At 32.7% G+C, this 13146-nt stretch overlaps 1 protein-coding gene across 5 annotated transcripts in view; it reads left to right on the top strand.

The window, feature by feature from the left end:
• Window positions 1-12425, top strand: part of UGLYAH (ureidoglycine aminohydrolase) — a 38665-nt gene extending 26240 nt beyond the window's left edge. For 4 of the 5 annotated variants that reach the window (XM_088218081.1, XM_088218079.1, XM_088218078.1 and 1 more), the window contains 4 exons: window positions 8527-8565; window positions 9720-9790; window positions 10029-10082; window positions 10704-11014. In XM_088218081.1, coding sequence (XP_088074207.1) covers window positions 8527-8565; window positions 9720-9790; window positions 10029-10082; window positions 10704-10773 — 234 coding nt within the window. In that variant the 3' untranslated portion in view covers window positions 10774-11014. Of the gene's footprint in view, window positions 1-8526; window positions 8566-9719; window positions 9791-10028; window positions 10083-10703; window positions 11015-12078 lie in introns of those variants that run through there. The other variant, XR_015818515.1, reaches the window with a different exon arrangement.
• Window positions 12426-13146: the final 721 nt, after the last annotated feature.

Here is a 13146-nt window from a genome sequence, read left to right as displayed (position 1 = left end):
CCCAAACTGTTAAAAAACAAAAATCATTTTTTCCCCCTTCCTCTTTTTGATTGGATCTTTATGAGGGGATCGCAAAGAACCTGAAGTCATTTCGGTAGCACGCCCGCTCATAGTAAGAGAAGAAAGACATGTGCATTACTAGCCAGTTATAAAGGATATATACCCATATTCATAAGATTCTTTATTAATCAATCCTCATCTGCATGGAAGTATTCAGGTGGCATGAATGGATGACGTAACAACTGGTTCCCCAGAGCAGAGTGGGCACCTTGAACATAAGGGGAGAGTTGAGTCAAATAGTTGGCCTGATTCCCCACCATGGAGCAGTAATGGTGTCTTGGGCAGCCAAGCATGGGATGAGCATCCAGACTCAATTTTCAAAAGGGCAAAAATATTGCCACATAATTGGCTATGCAAACATAATTGCAGGAGAGATTCTGGGGACGATTTTATGGGAAAGTTGAAGAGATATCCTCTGATGGTTATGGTTGACCAAGAAGCAAAAATTGTCAGGTGGGGCCTGGGGATGACTTGGCAAAAAAAAACCCCAAGAAGCTACAAGGAGGTAGCAGCTGCTGCACTGGGCTGCGAGGAAAATGACTCTAGTGGGTGCAGCACAATAGTTGAGCCAGGTTCTCTAGTAGGAATTACAGCAGATTGGGTGAACAGAAAAATAGTGGAGTTAAAATAGTTATATGCCACTGGGAGGATAATTGCATCCCAGTGTTGATGGAGCTTTTAGATACTTGTGTTGGGATAATGACCATGAGCTTTAGCTCATAAGGTTGCAAGGAATGTTGCTGTTTCCCACAACTTGTAGAATGAGGTAGGTTGATCATTGGACATTTGATGGTTCTGTGCAAGCCATATACTTCATAGTTCTACAAGTATTACCTTTTTCCACAGGGATTTAGCTTCCTCACCCTTTTTCTCTTGAATGTTGGAAGTCAAAACTTTCTAGTACTCAATTAAAGCCAAACAAATTAATCAATTTTATTGACAACTTCTAGACTACATCATAATGTAGGAACAAGTGTTAATGTATCTCTCCCCTTTTATAACACATTACAAAGATATCTGGAGACAAGATGCTGTGAGGTTGGCAAACTTGAAGCACTCATTGGTATTGAGCTCCCTTTGGATGGCAGTCCAAGGATCCTCCTGTTAGGCATTCCGACCGTCCCTTCCACTCCCATGATATTTATTACCCTCTGCCACAGAATTCAGCTTCTTGGGAAGCGTCAAAGTCATTTAGCCAATGAATATAAGTTCTTTAATATAGGAATTTCAATGTCCAAACCCTCAGAACTCTTGGATCAAAGATATGCTTCCAAACTTTACCAGATGGTTCCTATTCTTCCCTCCCAGTCCTCCCATGAGAATCTTCTCATACATATCCAAACTATTTGTGCATCCCACATGAATCTTAAATAGAGATAAAAAGTAAAGTGATATGCTAGAGAGACAAACCTAAATCAAAGTGACCCTTTTCCCTAATGAAAATAGATCCCTTATACAATTCTTCAGTTGTTAGCCACATTTTCTACCCCCTTCTAAAGAACCATGCGTCTCAGGTGGCTTCCCGTTAAAGAAATGGAAATTAGATTGTTAAAGAAAATAAGAATTGTAAGAGTTAGGGAAAAAAATACTAAATATTTTTTTTATATTTTATTCATATGGGAGTAGGGTATGTATACATAAATACGGATTCATATATGGTAATCGACATAAATTACCCTATTAGTTTTCTTCCTAATTAGACAGTTAATTAGACTATTATGCACAAATAATATTCTATAATATTCTAACATTTCTCTTCAAGCTGGAGTATACATATTAATCATGCCTAACTTGTTCTGAAGATACTCAATATGTGTCTCATTCAAAGGTTTCGTGAATATATCATCAAGTTGTTCTCCTGTCTTCATGTAACCAGTAGGTATAAAGTTTTACTAAATCTTTTTTCGGATGAAGTGACAATCAATTTTGATATGTTTGGTTCTTTAATAATACACAGGATTTGAGATAATATGAAAGACAGTTTAATTATCACACTAGAGTTTTGCATGAGATATGGGCTTCAAACTCACTTAATGTAAAACATGATGTATCCATAAGATTTCACATGTGGACTGGACTATAGCTCTATATTCGGACTCTGTGTTTGAGCGAGATACAATTGTTTACTTCTTATTTTTCTATGATATGAGATTTCCATCAATAAAAATACAATAGCCTAAAGTAGATCTCCTATCAATTTTAGATTCAGTCCAATCAGCATCTGTAAACATTTAATGTGAGTATGCCCATGATTTCTAAACACTATGCTGAATCACGAGAAACTTTTTAAGTAACACAAAATCTGTTCCAGAGTCTCTCAATGTTTGACTGTAGGTGCAGATATAAATTGACCTGCAACACTGACAGGATACGGAATATCTGAACGAGTCACAGTGAGCTAGTTCAATTTCTCAGATAGTCGTTTGTATTTTTCTAGATCATCAAGAGGATCATTTTTTGTAAGATATATATTTGGTACCATTAGCGTATTGCATGGTTTAGCTCCCAACTTTTCTGTTTCTGTAAGAAAATTAATTACATACTTTCTCTCAAATAATAAAATTCATTCCTTGTTACTTCAACCCCAAGAAGTATTTTAGTTGTCCCAAGTCTTTACTATTAAACTTAGTATGCAAGAATGAATTGAGAGAAGATATTCCTGTATGGTCATCACCTGTAATCACAATATCATCATCATAAACAATAAAAAGTATAATATTAGCTGTTGATTGTTTATAGAAATCCGAATGATCACACTCGTTCTTCTTTAATCCAAACTCATAGACTATCTCATTAAACTTGTCAAATCACGCACGGGAACTCTACTTGAGACCATACAAAGAATTGACTTTCAATTAAATATGAAATCTTAATTAGTATTAAATTCTTAAATAGTTGGAATTCTAATTAGTATTAGATTCCTAAATAATATATATATTTTCCATTAGTATTTGATTTCTAAATAGTGTAAGATTTCTAATATTTTAATATAATATTCCTAATTAGATTTAGATTCCAAATTCTATTAACATTTCTAAATAATTATGGCCAAACATAATTATAGTGATCATTCTCAGTTCATGACCAAGGCTAACAACTCAATTAAAAAAATACTGACTTCACAGAGCAGCAACATTACGACACAATCTGGTAACGTTTCATCTTCATTTATAAAGAAATTAATAAAGACAGAGATGATAGAAAGGAGACTAAAAGTGCTATGTTATAACTACGATGAGTCGTTTGTTTCGGGTCACCAATGTAAACGGCTAGTCTGGCTTGAGATTATATATGATACTGGACAACAAGAAAAGACCAACGAGACAGTTACATTCGCATTTCAAGCTTGAAAAGCAGGAGGGAGTAATGTTATGGATGCAAATATGGAAGTCACAATAAGTATAGGAAATTGACGTTCAATTAAATATAAAATCCTAATTAATATTAGATTTCTAAATAGTTGGAATTTTAATTAGTATTAAATTTGTAAATAATATGTATTTTGTATTAGTATTTGATTTCTAAACAGTATAGGATTTCTAATATTTTAATAGACTATTCTTAATTAGATATAGATTCAAAGTTAGATTAACATTTCTAAATAAGAATTTTAACTTTTATATAAAGGGAAATACTTGTTATTAATAAAATAAGCTAGAATATTATTTTAAAGTATGAGATTGAAGCTCTCTCTAGTAAGGTTCAAAATAGCAGCTCTGCTTGATGAGTTGTAATATATTTTCACAAAATAAGTCGCTTAAGAAATCGTAACTAGAAGAAGCAGATTATGGAATAAAAAATTTCAGATAACTGGCCAGTGACAAGATTGTAGTCTCGGGGATATAACACCATATAAATTTTTTTTTAAATAACAGACTTTTTCATACTTTCCTAAACAACAAACCCAGGTGGTTGCACCATATACACTTCTTCTAAGAGATCACAATGAATAAATGTATTTTTAATATTCAGCTGGTGTAAGGGTCAATATCGAGAGACTTCAATAAATATGAATAAACGGATAGAGATATATTTGACCACTAGAGAGAATGTATCAGGATAATCACCCAATAAGTCTGAGCATAACTTTTTGCTACCAGTCAAGCTTTAAAGTTTCGTCATAGAGTCATCTATATTCACTTTGACTGTAAATATTCATTTGCACCCTACAATCTTTTTTCTTTTAGATAAATCCACCAGAACCGAATTATGATTATCATGAAGGGCAATTATCTCCTCAAGCATGATACTACACCAAGTAGGGTGATTCAAAGCTTTCTTAACTATCTTAGGTATAGAAATAAAATTTATAAAAGCAATTAAAAAACTAGGAGATAAGTGATCATATGAAATGAAATTAGCAATGGTATAAGTAGAATGAGGAAGGGTGCATTGACATATACCTTTACGAAAATTGATGGAAAAATCAAGACCATGGGCAGAAATATCAGATGATGAAGAAGCTGATGCAAGACATGTATTATTAGTCTGTTGTCTTCTGAAATAAACATGAATAATCGGTGGTTGTTCTTGAGTTGGAGGCATACCATCACTAGTTTACTCATAAGGCACATAAGAAAAAATACCATTATCTGGTTGCTCATCGAGTCCTTAAATGTGTATATGTGAGGTGCTCGTTCTCTTAAAAAGGGTACAAATATTACCATTCACCCACCTAAAAAGGTAATGTTTCCCTTATGTTTAAAATATCATAATATGTAAATTTACACTGTGATATCTATGATTTTGCAAAACATAAACGTATGACTTTTTCTATTAGTAATAAAAAAAAATTAGTTGTTTTTATTAATCCACTGTGATATTTTGGGACCGATTCACGAACCTAATCAAGAGATATAAAGTGATATAGATGACAAAGAGCTATACACAAATATATGAGATAGATTATTCAAAAACATTTGCATCAGTAACTAAAATGAACGTTATTACGGATTTTTTTTTATTAGCTGTTCATTTTGATTGACAACTAAAAATGATTTGATATAACAAATGCTTTCCTGCATAGAGATTTAGAAGAAAAAACTTACATGGATCTTTTATCAGACTTTAACAGAAAAGTAAGATAAAATAAGATATGAAAACTAAAAAATGCTCTGTATAAACTCAAGCAATTGCCAAGAGTATGATTTGACAAGCTTACAAAGATGATGATAGATCTGGAATTTAAACAGACTTAAGTACATCACGTTCTGTTTATCAAACACTCAGAAGTAGGGGGAGTTACAACTCTCCTAGTATACATTGATGACATTATGGTAATAGGAGATGATGAGAAAGAAGAACTAATACTAAAACAACAGCTAGTGAAAGAATTTGAGATCAAAGAATTAGGTAAGTTAAAATATTTTTTGGGGATTAAAGTCGCTTGTTCAAAATTATTTCTCAACGGAAATACATTCATGCCTTGTTTAGGGACTCTGTTAAGTTACCATACAAACTAGCTAGCAATCCTATTATCCTAATCACAAATTAGGAATAATGGATGAAGATACAATGGTGAATAATGAAATGTATCAGAGATTAGTTGGGAGATTAATATACTTATCCTACATATGACTAGACATCATTTATGCAATGAGTGTCATAAGTCAATTCATACATAATCCAAAAGAAATACATCTACAAACAGTTTACAAAGTATTGCATTATGTAAAATGGTCATCTGGAAAATGAAGTTATGTTCAGAAAGAGTGATAAACTGCTCTTAGAATCCTATATGGATACTGATTATGCATGGTCAGTTGTAAACAAAAGGTCTACCATAGGATACTATACATTTCTTGAGGGTAATCTAGTCACTTGAAGAAGTAAGAAGTAAAATACAATTGCGAGATCAAGTGCAAAATCAGAATTGCATGTATGTAAACTACTGTGAGTAAAAATAATTTTGGAAGATCTTAAAATGAAGTAAAAAAACTTCATGTGCCTATACTGTGACAACGAGTTAGCATTAACATTGCCGAAGAGTTTGAAGATCATTGGGATGTTAGCATTAGTATACCATTGCCTATACTCGGTAATAAATAGGCATATTATGTGATTAATTAATGTAAAGTAGAATTTGAATGATTGAGAGGTTGAAGAATTTGAAGATTTGTTGCATCTTCTTGATTCACTGCAGGTGTCAAACAGCTAAGATCAGGTAGTTTGGAAATTGGATAAGAATGAAAAATTTTCTGTCACTTCATATTATAACTATTTAAGTGATAACCCTTGCTAAAGACAGAAGTGTTTTTCCGGCTAAGCTTATTTGGAAGACAAAAATTCCTCCCCACATTACTTTCTTCACCTGGGAGGCTTGCTAGGAAAGAATTCTCACTTTGGATAGGCTGAATAGTAAGGGCAGGTTTATTGTAAACGGATGCTACTGCTGTCTAAAGGCAAAGGAAACATGTAACCATTTGTTATTGTGGTGTCCTACAGCGTTCAGCTTATGGTGTACGATTTATGTTATGTTAGAGATCAATTTGGCTATCTCAGGTTCGATAAGGAAGGAAATTTGGGCTTGGGATGGTTTATATGTAAAAAAAAATATTGCTAATGTTATCCATTTGACTGTTTTTTAGGTCATTTGGAAAGCGCCGAATAGAAGAGATTTTGATAATGTTGAGAGTAGTACTAATAGATTAATAGATAGGTGGATATATATGTTTGCGTCAATTATGTTAAGTCATGACATCAATAGTGATGGAGATTTTTGGGATATCATTGATACTCTAACTTTATTGTAAATATTTTTGTACATTGGAGGTATCCTCGATTATTTGGTACATTGTTAATTATACTTCATACTTTTTATTTTAAAAAAAATGCATTATCATCCTACACGATTTGATGCAGTATGATCAAACCAATATATTAAGGTTAATAGAAATTTTATCAAAGAGAAGTTTGACAATGACCTAATATGTACCCTATGCATGCCTACTAATTCTCAACTTGTAGATGTTTTGACTGAAGACAAGTAATCCAACATTCTATAATCTTATTGGTTAGTTGGAGATAGACAACATCTACTCTCCAGCTTAAGAGAAAGTATTAAAAAAATGGTAACTTAGGTTAAAAGGTTTAAAAGTAAATTATATCTTATGTAATTAATTGGAATTAATTGAAATTAATTGTCTATTTCTTTTTTCATCTTAGAAAATTTGTATATATTGGATTATGAGATTCAATAACATACTAATCAAACCTTCTTAACACTTTTTGAAAGGAGCTCCTAATTATGTAATAGGCTAGACTAACCTGGTACATTTTATCGACTTCACTACTTGGTCAATCGTTTCCTCCTTTCAATTGGCTCTGATGAGACCACTTTTAACAAATTAATTTTTCAGTCTTGAGATGTGTTCAAACACTTGGATTAAAGTGAGTTCATTCCTAATGGATCTATTATCATGTTGCAAAAACAAAATCATATCGTCAGAAAATTGTAAATGTAAGACCTCCATCCCATCCTTTCCTACCACTAATACTCTCACACTGTCTCTTTCCGTTGCTATAATCAACATTCTACTTACTATGTCCATTACTAGGTGAAGGAAAGGGATAGAGGGGATCCCCTTATTTTATCAACCAACCTTTTTCCTTATATCTGAGTAGACTCCTGTCTCATTGTTACAGACCTATCTCTTTCTTTCTCTTTTCTTTTCTTTTGCTTTCTCTTTCTTTTTTCGGGTTCTCAGTTGTGTTTTTATATCAGACCCTAACAAATAAAAACATATTTATAGGGTGGATCTTTTGCTTATAATAAAACTCTATTATATGTTTATTATGAAACAACATCCTTATTAAAATATGAAATTAGTACTTTAGGATAATGTTATTGATTTTTTTTTGGTACAAGGTGTTACATTAATTATACGTGAACATTACAACTACAAAAATATATCTTAATATCAAATATGTCCACTTTAAGTCTTGGTCCTGCATCAGATTGTATGATCTTTTAATGACAAATGCACCTGTTTGTTGATTTATGCATCTAGAAGACACCAAAAGTAGTATAGCTGATTTATGCATGAAGAAAATACCAGAAGATTTGTTTGACTAGTATTACTGTAACTAAATCATTTTCAAACAATATATATGTGTATTACCTTAAAAATGTGAGAAAAAGCGTTGCTAGCTAGGATACAGTTACTGTGTAGCTAAGGAACGTGTTGTTTTCTGAATCCTTATTTTCTTCATATGAGCCTCACAAGGACTCAATGTTTAGAATTGCAATAGGCAGTTCACCTACTTAAACTATAACAAGAAAACATATCATAGTTCTTAACTGAAATTTTGAGATAATTTTGTCAAAACGTTAGAATAAGAAAAGCTCTCATAGTTCTTAACTAAATTTTGAGATATAAACATGTCAAGGTGCTTAAATGAAAATTTCAAATATGCATCTTTTTGCTGTTTTACCTGCGAGCTAATGTTTTCTGCATGCGCATGCAGATTATGGACTTTCAACCTGGAGAGTTTCTGAACGTGAAGGTATTATTTTTCTTCAATCATAATAATATGATTTCATTCTCCCATTATCAAATCTCAATATGGTCAAGCTTTTGTTCCTTTTTAGTTCAAAGCGGTCCTGGGCGGCTTTTTCTGTATATAGAATTGGGAAAAATAACAATAATGGGACTAATATGGGTGATTTCTTTAAAAATATTTCACAAAAAACCTCCCATCCTTGTTGAGAGGCTGGACCTAGCATATGTTGCAAAGTCTAAATCCTACAGCTAGCCAACAGGGCCCAAAAAAGCAAGAAAATCACCAGCCTCCCACATTCAGGTTTTGAATCAATTGAACATACTGGTCTAACATCTGTGTAGGTTCTTACTAACCGAAGCACTGTGATCTTGTCCGTGGAAAAAATACAAGAAATCATATTTTTAAAGGTCTAATCTACACACAATTCATTCTCCCAAAAGCCCATTGTCTCTCCATTACCAACTCAGTAACTCGCTATATTTGTTACAGAACTCCAGTCTCTATTGATCCTTCTTACTAGTTGGAACCATAATCCTGTTTGTTGTTTACTGTCCTTCAACCCGTCCACAAGTTGGAACCAAAATCTTGTTTGTTGTTGACTATCCTCCCAGCCTTCCCAGCCGCACCATAGGTTGTTTGGATCACCTTCTACCTTAGCAGCATGTATCATATATGGATCTCTGAAGAAGAAATAACAGCATTTTAGGCTATTTCGCAGGTTGCAATTCCCTCAAGTTTTTTGGGAATAGAATTTTGGCTGTAGAGCTGGAATACTATTTGTAGCTTCAACAGCACCCTTTTTCCAGATTTAGAATTTTGGTTTCAAAAACTTGCTGCTTGTTATTTGCAGGCCTTGTGCTGATTCCTGGTCTTTTTGGGAAGTAAGATATTCAATGGGAGGAGAGAATAGCATTAAGAACATGAGGATCTTTAGTAGAGAAATCTGGCTTTAAAAGAATACAAGTTTTATAACTTTTAGGTTTATTTTCCATGTCCTTATACTTCCTCTCCAAAAAGAAAGGAGAGGAGAGGCAGCATAACGTAAATCTCCTCGTGGTTTCGTAATTATGGCCCTTGATTTCTTGAGGATGGTACTCACACATTTGGCCATTAATGTGAACGCTGCACCTTGATGGCTGGTTCATTTGCTTTTGCAGGAGGTCCACTACAATCAGCATGGTTTGTTGCTTTTGGAGGGACAGGGTATTTATCGCTTAGGTGATAGCTGGTAAGAGGTTTTATTATATGATTTCAGATGACATAAGAGCTTATGTCTTGCTATGGATACTATTTGACAATATGTGCTTATTTGGGAGCCAAGGAAGTTGTTGCTGCATTCCACTGATCTTATTAGATATAAGCTGGAAAAATGAGAGGCAATTGTGTTATGTTGATTTTTTCTTTGGTAATGGTGTTTGCATGCATGCTATATTGAGGCATCTTATCCAGTATCTCTGTCTTGATAGGTATCCAGTTCAAGCTGGTGATGTCATTTGGATGGCTCCTTTTGTGCCTCAGTGGTAAGGGAGGAAAGAAAAAAAACCTTTTTTTTTATCTATACTTTTAATTGTGAGACCTGAGGTTGTTTTTTAAATCTCAAATTAAGATCATTCAATGAATTTTCCTATAATGGTCAATGCAAATAATATTTCCCACACTCCACACATGTCAAAGGCACATGTAGTCTTTATTTACTACAAAAAATGGAGAGAAAAAAAAGAAACTAAGTTAACTAGGATAAAAGATTACACAGACATTGAAGATTCTCCATGTTATATCTTTATGAAACATAAACAAATCCATAAGGCACCCTGCAAACATGATAAATTCTGCCAGACAACTGTCCTCAACCTTGGTGCATTGATCTTACCCAATTTTTGTAAAAATGTTTGGCAGCTGGAAATGAAAATAACATTTGAAAAATGAAAGTAAAAATATGATGAGTTTGAAAATGCTAAAAAGCCACTTTACTATTTTTACATTTATTTTTAACTACCATAATTACGCATACGTATAATTTTTGTATAAAATGTGTGTAAAATGAAACTAGAGATAAATAAATTTTTGTGCTTGACACATCTAACTCCGATGAAGGTAACTTTGGCTTGACCCAATAATGATGCATTTTTCCGTGCTTTTAGGTATGGTGCTCTTGGTAAAAATCGCAGTCGCTATTTGCTTTACAAAGATGTCAATAGGAATCCAGTTTAAATCACCTGCAGCAAATGTATGATGAGAAGAAACATGGTGCAGGCTTCTTTCCCTTTGACCACTGCATTTACAGTATAACTGATGCAAGCAGTTGCATGGTAAATGCAACAATTAACTGTTACAGCAAAAAAAAACTGTGCATTCTTTGCTTTGTAGTAGCGTAAAATATCATGGATAAATTGAATGCTTCATGTTGGTAACGATGATTTCCCATTTGAAAATTCTACCAACTACTTTTCAATTTCTCTACTCGTGATAAAAAGTCTTTTACGAGCTTTTTCTCCAATTTGAAGTGCTAGAAGTTCTGAATTTATGGTGAAGACTTGGTCATTAATGAGGTGTAGCTATTGGCTTGTAGGTCAATTGTTAGTAAGCATGTTAATTATTAGTAACTGATTTGCTTCTAATTTCTAAGCTCTTTGGTTCAATTCTTCTCTTAATTGTATAAGTGTTACTTATGTGTTCCTTTTTGTGGACCTCTAATTCAGTCGTTTACAGTACTTTGTTCAATTTGAATTATTCCCACGCATCTATATTCTTTTTTCTCTGTCATTTTCTGTAATTGGTGCAAGTTGATCTTGGCACTCGTTGATGTTGTATCATATTTCGGTCAATAGCCTGTAAAAATTTCTCATGAACTTTTATTAAGCTATCAATGAAAATGTGGTACTAAATGAGTGTGTACTTGCACAAAATAATTTATTTTCTGCGAATGTGGTGCCCAAATTTTTCATGTTGCAGCTAGCAGTAATTTGGGTTTGCTAGGCCTGCATAAGTGCGCAGTTGTGAGGATTAGTTTCCTGCAACTCTGGAGATTAGGGAAATTATTCAGGATAAAAGATTAGTTGGAACCTCCATGTATAAGTTACATATATAATATATACATATATATATATATCACCATGAACGGAAATACTAAAACACTAACAAAAAATCCGTGAAGAAGTCTCACATTATGATGAGGTTGTAATCTCTGTATCTATTGACTTTTCTCGAACCTCCCTCTAGGGTTACCCTAGTCCACTACTATTCTCTTTACATGATAGAGACTCTGCTTGTATTGTAAACTTATGTTTCTATTGAGTTCTTTCCCTCCTTGTGTTTGTACTTGGTCTTTTTGTTGCTCTTCCTGTTTCACTTTTTTTTTTTTTTTTCATGTAGATCAGGTTTTTCTTCTTTCTTGCATGTATGTCGCTGTCCCTGTTGTTAATTTCCTTGCGACTGAGGTTGATTTCGCATAATGTCCTGGTTTTTCTCATTTTAACATGATAGTTGCCTTGTTAACTGGGGAATTTCCTTTCTCAGCGGGTACTTTGACAGTGCAAGAAGCAGAATGTTATGCATTCATTGCCAATGGGTGAACTTTGCTTACTGAGGGTACAACGTCTCGTAGGACTGAAAGACAATTTAGTGCTGAAACTCTGATGAACTGAATGAGTTCTATGAAAACCAAAGATGGGATAGAAAGTAGGGACGGGAGGGAATGGAGAAATGACATTTTCCTTTTTTCTTTCTCATGCCAAAATTATCAGAAGTAAGTACTTGAATGGAACCGTGGGATTTCAGTTGTCAACTTCTGTTGTTATATGAGGTGCCAGGAGAAGAATAAACCTTCTGGGTTTGATTTTACCAAGCCTTTTTTTGGGTACACATTTATGATCTCCCCTTCAAAATTCATTATAAGTTTGTATTGAAGATGGAGGCAGCAGAACTAAGAATTTTACCTAAAAATTTTGTTATCTAATAAACTTTTGGGTATACTAAGTTATCACATAATTGGAAAATTTGATTGCACCAAATTTTACCGTAAATTTTTGGTATTTGATTAAAACTTAAACAGTGTCAAACTAATCTATGATTAAATTTTACATCTACATCATAATTACATTATTCTTGAAGTGACCAAGCACTTGAAAGAAAACACCTTGGAAGGTAACACTTAGTGTTAGAATTTTTTTAAAGATGAAGAAAATTTAAATTTTTGTTAACTTCACTTTATCAAAATTAACAATTTAAATTAATTTTAAATAAATTTATATTAAATTTAAATTTTTAAAAAATAATTTATTATTATTTAAAAAATAAATATGAATCAATTTTTTTAGAAAATAAACTCTCATTAATAATATAATTTTTTAGAAATAAATACGTTTTAAATCTAATTTAAGATAAATTATATTTAAATTTAAAATAATAAATAAAATAAATTATAATATTTATATTAATGTTCAATATTTTTTCTTAATATAGAAATTATAATCACCAAATTTATTTTATTGGAATACTTCTTTTCAATATTTATTATTTGATCTTCATATTTTGAAGCACTTCTTACTACTTTTCGATTATTGATGTACTTTTTATTAAAATATT

This window comes from Carica papaya, chromosome 4 (assembly GCF_054855325.1).
Source record: "Carica papaya isolate Zhongbai chromosome 4, ASM5485532v1, whole genome shotgun sequence".
Classification (NCBI taxonomy): domain Eukaryota; kingdom Viridiplantae; phylum Streptophyta; class Magnoliopsida; order Brassicales; family Caricaceae; genus Carica; species Carica papaya.
Note: the sequence above shows the minus strand (reverse complement) of the source record. Positions and strands in the feature narration are given on the sequence as shown.